The 21,298-nt window shown below is 37.0% G+C and overlaps 1 protein-coding gene across 4 annotated transcripts in view; it reads left to right on the top strand.

Moving 5' to 3' along the window:
• Window positions 1-21,298, top strand: part of ZC3H8 (zinc finger CCCH-type containing 8) — a 34,204-nt gene extending 12,906 nt beyond the window's left edge. The window contains exons 2-8 of one of the 4 annotated variants that reach the window (XM_067704387.1): window positions 392-618; window positions 1,550-1,689; window positions 3,760-3,882; window positions 4,283-4,396; window positions 5,407-5,514; window positions 6,772-6,821; window positions 20,865-21,298. In XM_067704387.1, coding sequence (XP_067560488.1) covers window positions 392-618; window positions 1,550-1,689; window positions 3,760-3,882; window positions 4,283-4,396; window positions 5,407-5,514; window positions 6,772-6,801 — 742 coding nt within the window. In that variant the 3' untranslated portion in view covers window positions 6,802-6,821; window positions 20,865-21,298. Of the gene's footprint in view, window positions 1-386; window positions 625-1,549; window positions 1,690-3,759; window positions 3,883-4,282; window positions 4,397-5,406; window positions 5,515-6,771; window positions 6,822-20,864 lie in introns of all 4 variants that reach the window. The other 3 variants (XM_067704386.1, XM_067704385.1, XM_067704384.1) reach the window with 3 other exon arrangements.

Raw genomic sequence — 21,298 nt, 5'->3', positions numbered from 1 at the left:
GTGTTAGTTTCTACCGTACAGCGAAGTGGAGTCCCCTGTGCTATACAGCAGGTTCTCATTAGTTATCTATTTTACACAGATTAGTGTATGTATGTCAATCCCAATCTTCCAATTCATCCCACCGCCCGGGGCTTTAGTCTTTCAATTCAGTAAAGTACAGTATACAAATTCAGACTCTTCCCTCAAACCATCTTTAAGGATAGTTTTTTTTTTTTAATTCTGGAAAATTTCATATACATAAGAACGGAAAGAATAGCATATGAAACCCCTATGTACCCATCTCCCAACCTCAACAATGATCATGGCCAGTCTTTGCTTCTTCTTTATAACCAGATTGTTTTGAATCATGCTAGGTTTTAAAAATTGAAAATGTAATTTTCACTTAGTTTAGGCACTTTGGAAACTCTACATCACGGAAGAATTTGCAACGTAGAAAATCAAGAAGTAAGGACTATGATGTATATAGTGATAATGATATCTGCAGTCAGGAATCAGAAGATAATTTTGCTAAAGAGCTTCAACAATATATACAAGCTAAAGAGATGGCAAATGCTGCTCAATCCTTATCGCTTCCTGAAGAATCTGTGAAGAAAGAGGGAGCAAAGGATACCCAGAAAGGTAAAGGGAAGAGTCCAGTTATTTTATCATTTAAAGTTATCTATAGAAGCAGTCACATTTGTCCACATATGGATGGGGGGAGGGGTTCGCTTGCATTTTATCTCATGATAAGATCACGTTTTCCTGGATCTTTACACCAAATGTGAGCTGGTCACTTGGTGTACAAATGCTTAGTTTGCGGGAGGAACGGAGAGTGCAGGAGGGTTTTCAAGGGACGTGACTACTTTGAAAGGGAGAATGCTAAATCCCTGGCCTCAGCATGTGTGAAGGACAGGAAATACCTGTTTGCTGTCCTCTAAAGAAGAATGGGTTTAATTAATGTCTGGGATGGTAGTGTGTCCGACTAAACTCAGAAATATATTCTTTTAGATGACTAAAATGAAATTAAGCCACAGATAGGAGAATAAATGACAATTGTAAATGAAATTCTTAACCTTCTCATTTTATTTTTTTTCCCTCTTTAAATGTTCTTCTATTTAAAATGGATCTATAGATAAACTTAATATATAAAATGTTTTCAGGGAGTAATCTGACAGCCATATATGAGGTCATTTAAAACATTTGAAGGTTTTACTGTTACAGTGCTATAGCAGTTCCTACTTAGATCCACTGTACTCTGAACACTTCGGAAGGATCTGGCTGATGGCTAGCAAGATTGATTTCGTGAATTATCTTGTTTTTTTCCCCAATAATACCTTACATATTTTCAGAAAGAGTTAATTTGGGATCCACAGTATATTAATCCAAGAGCTTCTAGAAAGACAGGTCCGCATCATCCTAGTTATTACGCTTTGAGCAGTGGAGAAGTTTTCCTGGATTGTTAGAGAATATACTTCTTAAGAGTAAACTGCTATTGGACTTTTATATCACCTTTAAACTGAACTTTCTTGCTTTTAGCTGTTAAACAAAAAAATAACTTTCTTGCTTTTAGCTGTTAAACAAAAAAATAAAAATAAAAACCTTAAAGCTGTTCGCAAGAATGGTAAACAGAAGAAAATGAAGCGAAAATGGCCTGGCACTGGAGACAAAGGATCAAACGCTTCCCTGAGGAAGAGTGGCTCACAGGAACAGGTATGAGAATATATGCCTGTCTGTCGGAGGGCACTGCCTGCCCTTGGATTTTTATCTTGCACCCCAATGGGATCTCCTCTTACCTCCAGTGGGCTCCGTGGGTTCTTCTTTCTCACTGTTGGGTGGCCTTCCCTCACACTCGTTACCTGCCAGCGCCCACTCAGGCCTTAGTGTCGTACCTGTTGCCCCTGTATACACGCACACAAGCCCCCTGATTTCTGAGGGCTGTGCAAAAACAGATATGGGAGGCAGGGAGAATATAAGATAGCCATGAGGACATTCCAAAGGCCACAGAGTCTTACAGAGTTTCTACTCTTAAAGTCTCTGGTCTGTTGGTTTTTGACTCCCTCTGGAAATTAAAAATGAATATTTTTGAGCTTTGACCTTATCAGACACTCCCTACCCTCCTGGAATTTTGATTTTGCTTTGTAGAAGTTCCTCTTCCTTGGTCTGCAGATGTAATCACGGTAGAACAATAAGTGAGTCCTCTGGACTCTGCTTTTCTGAGGGCTTCTAAGCTGGATGGCCACCTTTTTGTTGTTAGGCTTGGTTCAGGAGGCAAGAGTTGAGGGTGGTAAACTATTAGAAATACCAAATATTATAGATTAAAATGTATTTATATAAAATCTGTTTTACAAAGGAGGAATCCGAAGCCCTAGGGTTTAGGTAACTGCCTGTAGTTACAAGGGCCAGGGCAGTTTCCCTTTCCTTTGTTTTTTTTTAAAATATATATTTATTTACATATTTATTTATTTATTTGGCTGCGCCAGGTCTTAGTTGATTCATGCGGGATCTTTAGTTGCGGCATGTGGGATCTAGTTCCCTGACAACCTGGGCCCCCTGCACTGGGTGCATGGAGTCTTAACCACTGGACCACAAGCAAAGTCCCCCCTTTCGTTTGGTTTAGATTGACTCAAATGATTATTCAGCCAAAGCTGACAGCCCTGCTACATGAGGAACAAATGTAAACATATATGTTAGAATTTAATAACATAATCAAAATAAAACCCAGAGTTAAAACTGACGTTTATTAGACACATAATTTTGATGGTGCTAAGTGGAAGTCTGACATTACTGCAAAGCAGATCACATAAATATACAGCCAGCTCCCTTCTTTGTACTTACTGAATTCCTAAGACTGTATGTGGGTATATGGTACATAGAAGCTGTAAGTTGTACCACAAGTTAACACACTAAAAGTGATTTATGTTTCTAAAGACGTAAAATGAAATTCCCCTTTTGTTTTCATACCTTTATTGCCATTTTTGAGGGTATATTTCTAATTATGTTTGTTAATTTGAGCTCGTCAGTACACTCAGCTCACATGTAGTGAGCATCTCACTGAAATGAAAGATCACACTACTTTTGCTTTACCTTATGATTTTGAGGTTTGTCCCCATTGTTCTAAAGAGCCTTGTTCTTAGACTTCACTTTTTAATCAGAAGTAGTGGTACTTTCCTTCTAAAATTTTTAAATGAATTTTTTAAAACGAGGGCAAGGTACAATAAAATATTTATAATGTTCAGTGATGGAATGCTGTTGAAACTGACAAAACATTAATTTTTTTCAACTGATGTACAAAAGTCCACATCTTACCTGCAGGCCAATTCAGAAGAGTTACCTTTTAATGTTGTTAAAGGTGGTTTAAAATGATTTTGTACGGCCTTCCCTGGTGGCGCAGTGGATAAGAATCTGCCTGCCAATGCAGGGGACACAGGTTTGATCCCTGGTCTGGGAAGATCCCATATGCTGTGGAGCAACTAAGCCCATGCACCACAACTACTGAGCCTGCACTCTAGAGCCTGTGAACCACAACTACTGAAGCCCGTGTGCCTAGGGCCCGTGCTGCACAACAAGAGAAGCCACTGCAGTGAGAATCCCGCGCACCGCAATAGAGAGTAGCCCCCGCTCGACGCAACTAGAGAAAGCCTGCACACAGCAACGAAGACCCAATGCAGCCAAAAATAAATAAAGAAATAATTAATTTAAAGAACACATTTTTTTATACAATGGAATAAAATATTTAATTTTTTATTTCTCACATTTAGTTTTTTGTTTTTGTTTTCAAAGGATGGTAAACCTAAAGAGAAGCAGCAGCCTGTGAGAATGAGTCAGGGATTCATCAACCAACATACGGTGCAACGCCAGGGAAAACAAATTTGTAAATATTTTCTTGAAAGGAAGTGTATTAAGGTATAAAAAATGTGTAAGCAAAAATATACTAAAATGTAAGATATAGCAAAAATGTATTAAAACCAACTCCTCTTTCCATTAGACACTCCAAAAGCATACCTGTACAATTTTAGAACCGTTTCGTTCTGGGAAAGTTTCAATTAGGAAATTTTACTGAAATATTCTTTTATGTTTAGGAGAGTAGATAATTTTTTTTAAATGCTTTGTGTTAAAAATATTAAGGACTTGACAGATTTTTAAGCAGATATATATATGTGATGTGGTTATGATAGCTCGTTAAGAATTAGACTGTACTGCTTCTAAGACTTTGTTTTCTTCTAGAATCATTAAGTTAAGTAGGAATTATAATGACTTAACTATGAGGAATAATGGTTTTTCCTTGTCCCTTCTTTTGGCCCAGGGAGACCAATGTAAATTTGATCATGCTGCAGAGATAGAGAAGAAAAAGGAAATGTGTAAGTTTTATGTACAAGGATATTGTACCAGAGGTGAAAACTGCCTGTATTTGCATAATATCCTTTATCACAAGGTACAGTAACTTTACTTTTCATAAACATTTACATGAATGTAAAATTTTGAGTGAAACCAAGTGTTTTAGCCATGGCAAAATTACATCATCCAAGCTCAACTCAGTATTGAAGTGATTAAATTGTACACAGATTTTTTTTCTTTTTCCCCCAAGCAAGAGTCTTTAGAAATTCTCTCAAATGCACATCCTCTCAACCTGGGTAGTGTAACAGCTTCATGAGACCTATTCAGACCTATCCAGAAAAACTTCTCTGAATTTCTGCTGTGACATCCACTAATTGAATCTATATTCATGTAATCTACTTCATAAAAGAGGCAGGAATTGCACAGTTTGGGAGTACTCGTTTTCTGCACATTCAGTATTGTATAGACAATTGTATATTGTCCGTTAATTTGAAGAATAACCCTAACTCTTCAGTGTAAATGGTCTAGACGTGTTGTAAAAATACAAACATAAACATTTTAGGGTAATTGGACCTTTGATCAACACAAAAGTTGTTTTCCTTCAGTCATTCAATACAAGGAATCGCAAATTCTAACTTGAGAAATTTTTCCTAGAAAACAATATCGAAGCTGTATAAATTGTTCCTATTTTATACAAGCCTAATATATGAAGGATCCAGATTTGTAAGACATATCATTGTCATTGACTTTAATCCCCCCACCGCAAAAGAATGCTTTAAAAATAATCCCATTTCTCAAAGTATTTAAAATACACATCCCTCTCTTATATTGGTGAAATATACCTGTAGTTTATTTTAAGAATGGATATGAAGGAAAAAAGTGTCCTGTGATAGCCAATAAACTTTATAATCATCCTAAAATTAGATTTTTCTTATACCCCAGTTAACAATTTACTGTCTCATATTTTAAATAGAGAATTTGTTTCTACTAGTAGAAAAGAACTTTACGTAGGAAAAATAAAGTTACTAAATTAATAACAAATTATTTTAGTTGGATTACAGTTGTTCTTTTCCTTAACATTTGGGTTAACATGAATATCCTTGCAAGTTTTACCATACAGGAGCAAAATGTTATCAGGGAGAACATTGCAAGTTTTCACATGCTCCCCTGACTGCTGAAACACGAGAACTGTTGGCTAAAGTAAGTACAATTTTAATTTTTCTTTCTCTCTTTTTTTTTTTAATTTTTTTTATTTTTAATTTTATTTTTGGCCGTGTTGGGTCTTCGTTGCTGTGCACGGGCTTTCTCTAGTTGCGGTGAGCGGGGGCCACTCTTCGTTGCGGTGCGCAGGCCTCTCATTGCAGTGGCCTCTCCTATTGTGGAGCACAGGCTCTAGGCACACAGGCTTCAGTAGTTGTGGCACGTGGGCTCAGTAGTTGTGGCTTGCGGGCTCTGGAGCGCAGGCTCAGTAGTTGTGGCGCATGGGCCTAGTTGCTCCGCGGCATGTGGGATCCTCCCGGACCAGGGCTTGAACCCGTGTCCCCTGCATTGGCAGGCAGATTCGTAACCACTGCGCCCCCAGGGAAGGCCCTGTTTTTCTTTTTTAAAGAATACTTTTGAACTAAGGGTGGAATTTGAAAAGACGCTCACAGTTTCTTAAGGAGAGTGCCTCATAGGGTAGCATGTGGGTTGTATTAGGACTGATAATCTAAGGATTTACTTCAGTTTAGAAAATTCATTTGTATATTTTTCCTTGTAGCTTAAAGGAAAACTTATACTTACTGCTGGTGTAAATTGGAATGTTCTTAAAACCTTCAGTGTAGTTAGCAACCTTAGTAGCTAAGTTAACCAGAGGAAAACAAAGCAAATAGGAGAAATAGTACTCCTGTTATACTCTTAGAAGGAAAGTTAAGGATCATCAGTTGATAAATATTTTAGGGTTACATCAAAACATACTTAAGTAGTTATTTCAAAGTTTTCTTCAAATATTCTTTCAGGTGTAAAAAAAGATAATTGAAAAATAATAGTCGTTTATGTTCTTTCATTTCCCATGTGTTAATTGGAGCTAGTTTCTTCAAAATTAAACTGAAATATAAGTGAAAATAAAAGATTCTTTTAAAACCAAACCATTCCATCTTGCGGCAGAAGTTCCCTTGACTATATTGCAAATATTAGAAAGTCAAAGGTCCTTGTTTCTGGATATTTTTGGTTGTGAAATATGAAGGGTTACCCTGGAATTAGAAATTATACCAAATATTTGGTTGTTCATTAGCATGAATGTATGTGGAAAAAATGATAAATGTAAAAGTCATTTTCCAGTTCCACTTATAGTAAATATTATTAGATAATTATTAGGATGAATATTATTGGAATCTTTAGAAAATTATAAGAGTATGATGATGTACCTGAATTTAATGCGTAAAAATGATTGCGTGATTTTTTTTTCCCCCATACTAGGCTTTGGATCCTGAAAAGAAGTCGTCATGAAAGTAAAATACATAAAAAAGGTAAAATTAATGATTTAACACTTTTTTCCCCCTCTGAAATGTCTCTAGAAATTGGCATGAGGACATAGGCCTTTTTACATTTTCTCAAATAGAAGTCTTTTTCTCTCTCCTACCCCACTAAAAACTTATAAAATATTTGATACATATAAATAGATATATATGTGGATCTCCATGGACCTGCTTCCCTTTCTGGATTTGTCACTGTCTTTTTGTGTTTTTATTCTTCTGTTTTGTTTCTTTGTAAATTTACCAAATGTGTATGATTCACCAAATATTATATTTAGTTTTGCTTGAGTTTGGATATTAAACAGTATCACATTCTATACTTCTTGGTGACTTGCTGTTTTCATTCAGCATTGGGCTTGTAAGATTCATTCACGTATATGCATGCAGCTGTCATTCATTTTTACTCTTGTATAGCATTTATTCTATGAATATGTTACAAATTATTTAGTCATTCTACTATTGACGGACATTGAGGTTATTTTCAATTTTTAAAATATAAACTGTTATTATAAATAACTGTTTCACATGTCTTCTGATGAAAATGTGGGTGAGTTGTCCTGAGTGTACCAAGGAATAGAATTGTTGTATCATCTTAAAACTTAAGATAATACCAATCTTTTCTGAAGTACTTATAACAGTTTTTATTGCCATCAACTGTGTAAAAGAATTTCTGTTGCTCCCCACTCACTAATGCTTTATATTGTCACGACTTTAAATTTTTGGACCAATTTAGTGGGTGTAAAAATGGTGCCACATGGCTGTATTTTCATAAAGTTCAGCATTTTTTCTTAAGCTTACTGGCTTTTGAGCTTCATCTCCAGGGAAATGCCATTAATGTCTTTTGCCTATGCTTCTGTTGGGCTGATTGTCCTTTATAAATTGATTTTTATATACAAATTGTTTGTGACGTATGTGTGACAAGTCTTCTCCCATTTTGTGGGCTGTCTTTTCACTTTTTTAAAGGCGTTTCAGTGAGCAGAATTACTTGTTTTGGCGATCTTTTTCTTTATGGTAGGTTTTGTGTTTTGCGTCTTACTCAAGAAATCCTTCCCTATCATGAGGCTGTAAAGTACTTTAATTTTTTTTAGGTTTTTGGAGTTTTGCTTTTTACATTTATATTTTAATCCTTTGGAAATTCTATCAGTTAACAGTTGTCACAATAATGGTGTTTAAAACCAACCACAAGACTCTCAGTAGCATTTAAAGTAAACATTTCTTTTTCCATGCATCTGCAGATTGGCTGGGAGTAGGCTGATACAGGCTGGCTCTGGCTGGGTTGGTTGTGCTTCATAAAGCAGAACCACTGGGATGGTTCTGCCCCACATTTGTCTCACTCTCCTCCTGGGACCAAGGGGCTAGCTGGGGCATGTTTTTCTCATGGCATTGGCAGAAGGACAAGAGGGCAAGGCCCTGTTTGTATCACATCATGTTTACTTACAACCCATTGACCAAAGTAAGTCACATAGGCAAGCCCAAAGTTAGGGTGTAGGAAAGTATACTCCACTTTCTGTACTTTCCATGTGGGAGGAGTTGCTAAATTACATGAAAATTTTTCTGAAGGGACCTTGAGGGAATTATGCTAAGCAGAATAAGTCAGAGAAAGAAATATACCGTTACGATTTCACTTATGTCTAAAAAACAAAACAAATGGACAAATAAAACCAAACCAAAATCATAGATTCAGAGAACAGAGTGGTGGTTACCAGAGGGGATGGGGATTGGGCAGTGGGTGAAACAGGTGAAGAAAGGGGTCAAGAGGTACAGACTTCCAGCAATAAAATAAATAGGTCATGGGGCTGTAGTGTACGGCATGGTGACTATAGTCAGTAATGTTGTAGAGCATACTTGAAAGTTGCTGAGAGAGTAAATCCTAAAAGTTAAGTATGTATGGTGTTAGGTGGTAACTAGACTTACTGTAGCAATCATTTCTCAATCTATACAAATACTGAGTTATTATGTTGTACACATAAAGCCAGTATAATGTTATATGTCAATTATACCTCAATAAAAAAATTTTTTAATTACACGAAAAAGAGGGTAGCTGTGGGTATAGGGAAAAGGGAAGAATTAAGACTAATTGATTTTTTTTTTTTTTAAACAGTGTGCTATAGGGACTTGATTTTCTTTTTTTACCCCATATGGATAACCAATCTCCCAGAACCATTCAAATGAAAAGACTGCCCTTTCCCCACTGATTTGTAATGCCCCCTCTGGTATATATCGAGTTTCCTTCAAACAGAGGTCTATTTCTGGGGTCTCTGTTCTGTTCCTTTTGTCTTTTGCTCTAGTACTCTACTGCCTTAATTACTGGAGCTTTGTTGGATTTTGATATAGTTTGATAATTTTTCTAATGTTGTTCTTTAGGAGCACCTTGACTGTTTTGGACCCTTTTACTTTGTTAGTTTTTTAAAAAACAGCTTTGTTGAGGTATGATTTATATATCACTTGTTGTAAGTGTATAATTCAATATTATTTGGTAAATTTACAGAGTTGCATAGCATCACAAAATCTAGTTTTAGAAGGTTTTTGACACCCCCAAAAGATTCCTTTTACCCATTTGCGGTCACTTCCCAATCCCACTAATGAATTTTCTAGATTTGCCTTTTCTGGGTATTTCATATAAATTTCAACATGTGGTCTTTTTTTGTTTTTGTTTTGTTTTTTTATTTTTGGCTGAGTTGGGTCTTCTTTGCTGCGCGTAGGCTCTCTATAGTTGAGGTGCGTGGGCTTCTCGTTGCAGTGGCTTCTCTTGTTGCGGAGCATGGTCTCTAGGTGTGTGGGCTTCAGTGGTTGTGGCACACGGGCTTAGTTGCTCTGCGGCAAGTGGGATCTTCCCAGACCAGGGCTCGAACCTGTGTCCCCTGCCTTGGCAGGTGGATTCTCAACCACTGCGCCACCAGGGAAGCCCCAGCATGTGGTCTTTTGCTTCTGGCTCTTTTCATGTAGTATAATGGTTTTGAGATTCATCAATACTTTAGCATATATCAGTGATTTTTTAAAAAAATAATTGCTCCATTATTCCATTGTATGGATGTACCACTTTTTTTAATCCTTTCAACAATTGATATTTGTGTTATTTCCAATTTTTAGTTATTATGAATAATTCTGCTGTGAGCATTTGTGTATGAATCTTTGTGTTGTGGACATACTTTTTTTTTTTTTTGAAAATGAGAATTCTAAATATATTGTCAAAATACGCCTTGGAGATAGCACACAAAAGCAATGTTACGAAGGTACCAAATGCGTAAATGAATATTCTCTTGAGGAACTTCTCATCTAAGGACTTTTTTCCCTTTTGGTGGTACAATTAGGAACAGGTCGGTTTTGTGAAACTTTTTGGTGCTGGTGGGTGGTTGTCAGTTCAGGGTAGGTTTGGACCTGTGTTATTTTGAAGTACTTTTTCCTCAAGCAGGGATGACTTATTTCTAGGTCATGGGATCAAGAGGTGACTACTTGAGATCACAGAAAACCTTAGGTTGCATCAAGGAAGTATTGGTAGGCGGAAAAATCAGGATGAGCTTGTTATTAGCTTTGCAGACATACATTTTTATTTATCTTGAGTAGGTTACTACTTTAGTGGAATTTCTGGGTCCGACAGTAAATACATGTTTAACTTTTTAAGAACTGCCACATTGTTTTACAAAGTGGCTGCATCATTTTACATTCCAGACAGCATTGTAGGAAGATTTTAGTTTCTTCACATCCTCACCAATGCTTGTTATTGTCAGCTGTTTTGATTATAGCTTTTCTGTTAGGGGTGAGCTGGAATCTCATTGTAGTTGTAATTTGCATTTCTCTAATGGCTAATGGTGTTGAGCATCTTTTCATGTGCTGTTGGTGGATTCAGATCTTTGCCCATTTTTTAATTGGGTTGTAAGCTTATTATTGAGTTGTAAGAGTTCTTTATATATGTTGGATACAAATCCTTTATCAGATATATAATTTGCAAATATTTTGTCTCAATCTGTGGCTTTGTCTTTTTGTCCCAATTTGTGCTTGCCTTTTAAAAAGAGTGTCTATTGAAGCATGAACGTTTTCATTTTGTTGTAGTACACTATCAGTTTTTTTCCATCATGGATCATGCTTTTGGTGTTTCATCTAAAAATTCTTTGTCTAATCCAAGGTCACAAGATTCACTTTTATGTTCTAAATTTGTTTTAATAGTTTTAGCTCTTATATTTATGTCTGTGATTCATTTTGAGTTAATTTTTGGGAATGGTGTGAGTTAGGATCCAAATTTTTGTTTTGCATATAGATACCCAATTGTTCCAGCAAGCATTTAAAAAAACTACCGTTTCCCCACTGAGTTGCCTTGGCATCTTTGTCAAAAATCAGTTGAACTAAATGTAAGGATTTATTTCTGGGCTCTCAGTTGTGTTCTCTTGATCTATAATGTTTATCCTTATATACTGTCACTGTCTTGATCACTATAACTTTATATTTGTTCTTTGGTATCCAAGGGGAATTGGTTGCAGGATCCCACAAATACTAAAATCCATGGATGCTCAAGTCCCTTATATAAAATGGCATATTTGCAAATAACCTAAGGACATTCTCTTGTATGCTTTAAATCATCTCTAGATGACTTATAATACCTAATACAGTGTAAATGCTGTGCAGATAGTTGCTGACGCATGGCAAGTTCAAGTTATGCTTTTTGGAACTTTCTGGAATTCCTTTTCCCAAATATTTTTGATCCACAGTTGATTGAATCTGTGGATGCGGAAGCTGCAGATATGGAGGAGTGACTGTACTAAGTTTTGAAATAAGGAATTGCAGGCTGTCTAGTTTTGTTCTTCTTTTCCAAGATTGTTTTGGCTATCCTGTATTTTGCTTTTCCATATAAATTTTAGGATCAGCTTGTAAATTTCTGCAAAAAACGTATGCTGGACATTAAAAGGATCATACACCATGATCAAGTGGGGTTTATTCCAGGAATGCAAGGATTCTTCAATATATGCAAATCAATCAACGTGATACACCATATTAACAAATTAAAGGAGAAAAACCATATGATCATCTCAATAGATGGAGAGAAAGCTTTCAACAAAATTCAACACCCATTTATGATAAAAACCCTGCAGAAATAGGCATAGAGGCCTCAACATAATAAAGGCCATATATGACAAACCCACAGCCAACATTGTCCTTAATGGTGAAAAACTGAAACCATTTCCACTAAGATCAGGAACAAGACAAGGTTGCCCACTCTCACCACTCTTATTCAACATAGTTTTGGAAGTTTTAGCCACAGCAATCAGAGAAGAAAAAGAAATAAAAGGAATCCAAATTGGAAAAGAAGAAGTAAAGCTGTTACTGTTTGCAGATAACATGATACTATACATAGAGAATCCTAAAGATGCTACCAGAAAACTACTAGAGCTAATCAATGAATTTGGTAAAGCAGCAGGATACAAAATTAATGCACAGACATCTCTGGCATTCTTATACACTAATGATGAAAAAATCTGAAAGTGAAATCAAGAAAACACTCCCATTTACCATTGCAACAAAAAGAATAAAATATCTAGGAATAAACCTACCTAAGGAGACGAAAGACCTGTATGCAGAAAATTATAAGACACTGATGAAAGAAATTAAAGATGATATAAATAGATGGAGAGATATACCATGTTCTTGGATTGGAAGAATCAACATTGTGAAAATGACTCTACTACCCAAAGCAATCTACAGATTCAATGCAATCCCTATCAAACTACCAATGGCATTTTTCACAGAACTAGAACAAAAAAATTCACAATTTGTATGGAAACACAAAAGACCCCGAATAGCCAAAGCAATCTTGAGAGAAAAAAACAGAGCTGGAGGAATCAGACTCCCTGACTTCAGACTATACTACAAAACTATAGTAATCAAGACACTATGGTACTGGCACAAAAACAGAAATATAGATCAATGGAACAGGATAGAAAGCCCAGAGATAAACCCACGCACATATGGTCACCTTATCTTTGATAAAGGAGGCAAGAATATACAGTGGAGAAAAGACTGCCTTTTCAGTAAGCGGTGCTGGGAAAACTGGACAGGTACATGTAAAAGTATGAAATTAGAACACTCCCTAACACCATACACAAAAGTAAACTCAAAATGGATTAAAGACCTAAATGTAAGGCCAGAAACCATCAGACTCTTAGAGGAAAACATAGGCAGAACACTCTATGACATAAATCACAGCAAGATCCTTTTTGATCCACCTCCTAGAAAAATGGAAATAGAAACAAAAATAAACAAATGGGACCTAATGAAACTTCAAAGCTTTTGCACAGCAAAGGAAACCATAAACAAGACCAAAAGACAACCCTCAGAATGGAGAAAATATTTGCAAATGAAGCAGCTGACAAAGGATTAATCTCCAAAATTTACAAGCAGCTCATGCAGCTCAATAACAAAAAAACAACCCCATCCAAAAATGGGCAGAACACCTAAATAGATATTTCTCCAAAGAAGATAAACAGATTGCCAACGAACACATGAAAGAATGCTCAACATCATTAATCATTAGAGAAATGCAAATCAAAACTACAATGAGATATCATCTCACACTGGTTAGAATGGCCATCATCAAAAAATCTAGAAACAGTAAATGCTGGAGAGGGTGTGGAGAAAAGGGAACACTCTTGCACTGTTGGTGGGAATGTAAATTGATACAGCCACTATGGAGAACAGTATGGAGGTTCCTTAAAAAACTAAAAATAGAACTACCATATGACCCAGCAATCCCACTACTGGGCATATACCCTGAGAAAACCATAATTCAACAAGAGTCACGTACCACAATGTTCATTGCAGCTCTGTTTACGATAGCCAGGACATGGAAGCAACCTAAGTGTCCATCAACAGATGAATGGATAAAGAAGATGTGGCACATATATACAATGGAATATTACTCAGCCATAAAAAGAAATGAAATTGAGTTATTTGTAGTGAGGTGGATGGACCTAGAGTCTGTCATACAGAGTGAAGTAAGTCAGAAAGAGAAAAACAAATACCATATGCTAACACATATATATGGAATCTAAGAAAAAAAAATGGTCATGAAGAACCTAGGGGTAAGACAGGAATTAAGACACAGACCTACTAGAGCATGGACGTGAGGATATGGGGAGGGGGAAGGGTAAGCTGTGACAAAGTGAGAGAGTGGGATGGACATATATACACTATCAAACGTAGGGTGGATAGCTAGTGGGAAGCAGCCGCATGGCACAGGGAGATTAGGTAGGTGGTTTGTGACCACCTAGAGAGGTGGGATAGGGAGGGGGGGAGTGAGGGAGACGCAAGAGAGAAGAGATATGGGAACATATGTATATGTATAACTGATTCACTTTGTTGTAAAGCAGAAACTAACACACCATTGTAAAGCAATTATACTCCAATAAAGATGTGAAAACAAAAAACCAAAAACTATGCTGGGATTTTGACAGAGTTTGCATTCAATCTGTGGAGGATTGCCGTGTTAATAATATTGAGTCTTCTGATCTGTGAACATCTTCATTCATTTAGATTTTTTATTCTCTCAGTGTTTTGTAGCTTTCATTGTACAAGTGTACTGTTTACACTTTTTCTGTTAAATTTATTCCTACAGATTTTGTTCTGGCTGATGCTGTTGTTGAATGGAATTGGTTTTTAAACTTCATTTTTCGGTCATTCATTTGCTGTATTTAGAGAGAGAATTAAGTTTTGTTTATTGATCTTGTTTCCTAAGACTTTGCTGAACTCACTTATTAGCTCTAGTAGGTGTGTGTGTGTGTGTGTGTGTGGGGGGGGGTGTCCCTTAGGAATTTCTACATGTAGGATCATGTTATCTGAGAGTAAAGACAGTTTTACTTCCTCCTTTCTAATCTGTGTGCTTTTTATTTCTTTTTCTTGCCTGATTTCACTGGCTAGAAACTCCTTTACAGCGCTGAATAGAAGTGAGAGAGTGGGCATCATTGTCTTTTTCCTGATATTAGGCAAAAGCGTTCAGTCTTTCATCATTGTGTGTAATTTTTGCTGTAGGTTTTTGAAGCATACTCTTAATTTGAGGAAGCTCTCTTCTATTCCTAGTTTATTGAGAGCTTTTATCATGGATGGGTGTTGGATTTTGTCAAATGCTTTTTCCACTGTTGAGATGCTCATACCATTTTTCCCCTTTATCCTATTATACGACATCCTACATTAATATGGCATATTTGAACATGTAACCAGTCTTGTGCTCTTGAGATAAATCTGCTTGGGCATGGTGTATAATCTACTTTATATATTTTGGGATTTGCTTTGCTAATATTTTATTAAGGATTTCTATCTTTGTTCATAATGTGTATTCCTGTGTAGCTTTTTTTTCTTTGTGATCTCTTTTTCTAGCTTTGGTATTGGTAATACTGGTCTCCTAGGGTGAGCTGAGTAGTGTCCTTTCTTCCTTTATTTTCTGGAAGAGTTTTTGAAGGATTAGTATTATTTTTTCTTTAATTGTTTGGTAGAATTCACCAGTGAAGGCAGCTGAGCCTGAGCTTTTCTTTAACAGAAGATTTTACAAACAGATTCAGTGTCTTTCCTTTTTATAGGTTTATTCAGATTATTTTTTTCTTGAGTAAGTTTTGGTAATTTGTACTTCTTATTAATTTTTCCATTTCATCTAAAAGTTGTCTACTTTATTGGTATAAATTTTCCATAGTATTTTATAATCCTTTTGATTTCTGTATCAAAAAGATTTTTATATCAAAAAAAGATTTCTATGTCAAAGATTTTGATTTCTGGGGGACATCCCTGGTGGTCCAGTGGGTAAGACTCCATGCTCCCAATGGAGGGGGCCCGGGTTCGATCCCTGGTTGGGGAACTAGATCCTGCATGCATGCTGCAACTAAGAAGCCCGCATGCCTCAGTGTACTGCAACTAAGATGTACTGCAACTAAGATGTACTGCAACTAAGATCCAATGCAGCCAAAATAAATAAATAAATAAATATTTAACATATAACAAAGATTGTATTAAAAAAATGATTTTGGGGCTTCCCTGGTGATGCAGTGGTTGAGAGTCCGCCTGCCGATTCAGGGGACATGGGTTTGAGCCCTGGTCCAGGAAGATCCCACATGCCGCGGAGCAACTAAGCTCGTGAGCCACAACTACTGAGCCTGTGCTCTAGAGCCCGTGAGCCACAACTCCTGAGCCCATGTGCCGCAACTGCTGAAGCCTGCGTGCCTATAGCCTATGCTCTACAACAAGAGAAGCCACTGCAATGAGAAGCCCGTGCACCACAACGAAGAGTAGCCCCCGCTCACCGCAACTAGAGAAAGCCTGTGCGCAGCAGCGAAGACCCAACGCAGCCATAAATAATGAATAAATATATACATACATACATACATCTTAAAAAAAACAACTGTGTTAAAGTATACCTTACATGCAATAAATTGCACCCATTTTAAGTGTGTAGTTTAGTGAATTTTAACACATATACATACCCATGTAACCACTACCACAGTTAGCACCCCAAAATGTCCCCATGTGACACTTTACAATCCATTCTTCCCCTCCATCAGGTCCCAGGCAACCACTGGTACTCTTTCAGTAAGGAAAGATTCATTTTGCCAGTTCTAGAATTTCATATAAGTGGAGTCCTGTAATATACTCTTTTGTGTTTGTGTCTTTTGTGCAGCAGAGTGCATTTCTTTTTATTGCTGAATTGTATTCTTTTGGATGGATATACTTCAGTTTGTTTATCCACGCATCTGTTGATGGCCATTTGACTGTTATCAGTAAAGCTTCAGTGCACACTTATGCTCCAGCCTTTGTGGCGGTACAGTTTTTTCTTGGCTGCACCGCACTGCACGTAGGATCTTGGTTCCCTGACCAGGGATTGAACCAGTGCCCCCTGCAGTGCAAGTGTGGAGTCTTAACCGCTGGACCCACCAGGGAAGTCCCCTACAATTTTAAATAAAAGTAGTGATAGTACACTTTTGTCCTAGATGTTAAAGGAACCGCTGTTAATACTTCCTCAATTGACTGCAATCTTTGCTGTGATTTTCTGGTAGATACTCTTTATCAGATTAAGGAAATTCCCTTCAAATGGTAGTTTGATAAAAGTTTCAGAGGTTTTTGTTTCTTTGTTTTATAATCGTGAATAGATGTAGATGTTGGAGTTTTTGGAATTCTTTTGAGATGAGCACGAGTTTTTCTATTCTGCTAATGTGACGAATTATATCTATGGGTTTAGAAATGTAAAGCTACCCTTGCATTCCTGAGATAAACAAAGTTTTCTAATTTAAAACTTTTTGAATGTTTTGGCATAATCATGATATTCTCTTAATATCTGTAGCATCTGAAATTATAGCTGCGTTTTTATTCCTTATATTGATTATTTGTGCCTTTTATACTTTTTTTATAAATTTATTTATTTTATTTATTTACTTTTGGCTGCCTTTGTTTCTTTGTTGCTGTGCATGGGCTTTCTCTAGTTGTGGCGAGCGGGGTGGAGGGGGCACTCTTCGTAGCAGTGTGCAGGCTTCTTATTGCAGTGGCTTCTCTTGTTGTGGAGCATGAGCTCTAGGCACGAGGGCTTAAGTAGTTGTGGCACGCGGGCTCAATAGCTGTGGCTCGCAGGCTCTAGAGCGCAGGTTCAGCAGTTGTGTTGCACAGGCTTAGTTGCTCCGCAGCATGTGGGATCTTCCCGAACCAGGGCTCAAACCTGTGTCCCCTGCATTGGCAGGCAGATTTTTAACTACTGCACCACCAGGGAAGCCCCTTTTATTCTTTTTGATCAACTTTTCTGGAGGTTTAACAGTTCTATTATCCTTTATAAAGAACCAACTTTGCTTTTGTTAATTCTGTTTTATATTAATCTTCCATTTCATTAATTTCTCTTCTTTTTATAGCATTCATTTTACATTCTTTGAGCTTATTTTGCCTCAAAATTGATTGTTTCCTTTTCTAATACATACATCTAAACCTATAAATTTCTCTCAATGTACTATTTGATTTATATTCTCGAAGTTTGTTTCATTAAATATTTTTTATCAAGGTAGTATATTTAGATAGTTTTAAAAGTCATGTAGTTTTACAAGGATTATCATGGAAAAACAGCAAAATGGAAGTCCTTCATTTCATGATTATTTCTGTAGATGCTGAAAAGGCATCCTCCAAAATTCAACGCTTGTTCCTTATTTGAAAGTAAGTACTTGAGAAGATAGGAATGGATGGATGCTTTTTTTAAAAAAATTGTGGTAAAATACACATAACATATTTACCATCGTAACCATTTTTAAATGTATGATTCACTGGTATTTGAGTACAGGCATATTGTTGTGCAACCATCGCCACCATGCATCTTGCAAAACTGTAACTTCATACTCCTTAAAGAAGAACTCCCCATTTCACCCTTCCCCAGGCCCTTGGCAATCACCATTCTACTTTCTGTCTTTATGATTTTTGACTACTCAAGGTACCTCTTGTAAGTGGAATCGTACAGTATTTATCTTTTCGTGACTGACTTATTTCACTTAACCTGTATCTTCAAGGTTCATCCATATTGTAGCATATTTCGGAATTTCAGTCCTTTTTAAGGCTGAATAATATTCCATTGTATTGGGACTTCCCTGGCGGTCCAGTGGTTAAGACTCTGCACTCCCAATGCAGAGGGTGCGGATTCGATTCCTGGTCGGGGAACGGAGATCCCACATGCTGCATGGCGCAGCCAAAAAATTAAAAAAAAAAAAATTCCATTGTATGTATCTACCACATTTTGCTTAACCACTCATCTGTCAATGGTTACTTGGGTTGCTTCCATGTTTTAACTATTGTGAATAACGCTACTGTGACCATGGATGTGCAGGTATCTTTTTGAAACCTTGCTTTCAATTCTGAGTATATACCCAGAAGCAGAATTGCTGGATCATGTGATAATTCTATTTTGAATTTTTTGAGGAACCGCCATACTGTTTCCCAAGAGGCTGTACCATTTTTACATTTCCACCAACAGTACACAGGGTTCCAATTTCTCCCATTCTCATCAACACTTGTTATTTTCAGTTGTTTTGACAGTAGCCTACCTAATGGGTATAAAAGGTGGTTATCTCATTGTAGGTTTGATTTGCATTTCCCTAATTAGTGATGTTGAACACCTTTTCATGAATACTCTTTTACTTGAAAGAATAACTCAGAGGCAGGGACTTCCCTGGTGGTACAGTGGTTAGGAATCCGCCTACCAGGGCAGGGGACACGGGTTTGATCCCTGGTCTGGGAAGATCCCACATGCCATGGAGCAACTAAGCCCGTGTGCCACAACTACTGAGCCTGCTCTCTAGAGCCCACGAGCCACAACTCCTGAGCCAGCACACCTGGAGCCTGTTCTCTGCAACAAGAGAAGCCACTGGAATGAGAAGCCTGCACACCACAGCGAAGAGTGGTCCCCGCTCAACAGAACTAGAGAAAGCCAGTGTGCAGCAACGAAGACCCAACACAACCAAAAAAAGAAAAAGAAAAAAAAAAAAACTCAGGGGCAAACTGTTTGGTTTTTTCAGATGTGGATGTTTGGCAAGTAGATTTTCACAAATGAATGGAGTGACCCTGTCACTTCAAGAAAAACAACTGAAAGTATATGTTATTGATGATAAAGTTCTGGTTTTTGAGCAAAAATTACAGTTTTGGAACATTTGATCTGCCTCTGTGAGCTTGAAAGCTTTCCTGTACTTAAAGACTTTTTGGTAAGATTGGTTGGTGATGATATTAGAGAATGTGATTCTTAAAATGCTATAGAATGAAGCATTTGAAAGATCTGCATAAATTAGTAAGGTAATATTTTCCAAATAAATGATGCATGATATTATAAAGTATGCCTGTGTAAAATATACATCCAACCTACAATGTAGATTAATAGATTTTAATGTAACAGTACAGAAAATTTCTTGTTGTGGTTTCAGAGTCTACATTGCAGCCAGAGATTTGTTTGCGCTTGCTTTTAATATTCACTGGCCCATCATTTTATTTTTAGCTTTTCTGAGTCAGTTTAGGTTTGTTTCTTTAATAGTGCATAGTGTTGGGTTTTGCTCTGTGAGCCAAGCCAGAAATCCATTTTTTTCTTTTGGTAAGTGAATTAATCCGTTCACATTTATTGAAATTACAGAATGTTTGATTTATAGTTACTCTGTATATTATGTTATCTCTGTGATGGTTTTTCTTTTTTTTTGCTCTTCGTTTTACTTTCTTCATCTAATTTTTATTCTTTTTCTTCTTCCACTTTTGTCCATTTACCCTTATTAAGTTTCCATTCAAATCTGGTCTGTATTATACTCTTCATTTTTGATGTGATTACTGTTTCTTCTGTCATTTCTGGGGTCAGTCAACTCTTGTTTCATTACTTTTTTTTTTAATCTTTATTGGAGTATAATTGCTTTACAATGGTGTGTTAGTTTCTGTTTTATAACAAAGTGAATCAGCTATACATGTACATATATCCCCATATCTCCCCCCTCTTGCATCTCCCTCCCTATCCCACCCCTCCAGGCGGTCACAAAGCACCGAGCTGATCTTCCTGTGCTATGCGGGTGCTTCCCACTAGCTAGCTATTTTATATTTGGTAGTGTATATATGTCCATGCCAGTCTCTCACTTCGTCCCAGCTTACCCTTCCCCCTCCCCGTGTCCTCAAGTCCATTCTCTGTATGTCTGCGTCTTTATTCCTGTCCTGACGCTAGGTTCTTCAGAACCTTTTTTTTTTTTTAGATTCCATATATATGTGTTAGCGTACGGTATTTGTTTTTCTCTTTCTGACTTCCACAGACCCTAGGTCCATCCACCTCACTACAAATAACTCAATTTCGTTCTTTTTTTATGGCTACTTCCATTTTTTTGGTTCAATTTTGGACTTAGTTTTTGAATTGCAATTCAAGTTGTTTTTTTTGTTTTTCATATACCTAAACTGGGATATTTAATCCAGCTTGGATTTTTGTGTTAGTTTTCTTCCGTGCATGTTGTTGTTGGTGGAGTCGGTAGCTAAGTTGGTAAAATCTTTACCAGCTCATGTGTTTTTGTTTTCTCTTTTCTTCTGTAGCTTTGTATGGATGAAGAGTGCTTGTGTCTGCCTGTTGAAGACTATTCAAGACTTGATTTGGAGTGGTTTACAAGATTCCTCACTTAAAGCGCCCTCTTGTGTCATTACAGTGATGTGCACCTCTTCAGTGGGTGGCGCTGAGGGATGAATGTAGTGTCTAAGTGAAGGGTTGGTCTTCACCAGGATGGTTCCAGCCATTGAAACAGGGGAGGAGCATATGTGACAGAGATGCTGGCTGGTGGGTAAACGTTGTGGCAGTATATTGCAGAAGTCTCTTCTGATTGATTGCGTTTTCTCAATAAAATAGGAAGAAGGTTAGGCTGAGTGAGGATGGAAGAGAGAAAACTACTGTGTTCCGCTGGGAAGACATTGGGATAATAGACAATGAATATACAGCTAGATCTTTTCATGTCATTAAATACATTCACAACATA

This window comes from Pseudorca crassidens, chromosome 14 (assembly GCF_039906515.1).
Source record: "Pseudorca crassidens isolate mPseCra1 chromosome 14, mPseCra1.hap1, whole genome shotgun sequence".
Classification (NCBI taxonomy): Eukaryota; Metazoa; Chordata; class Mammalia; order Artiodactyla; family Delphinidae; genus Pseudorca; species Pseudorca crassidens.
This window is presented reverse-complemented; position numbering and strand designations above follow the sequence as displayed.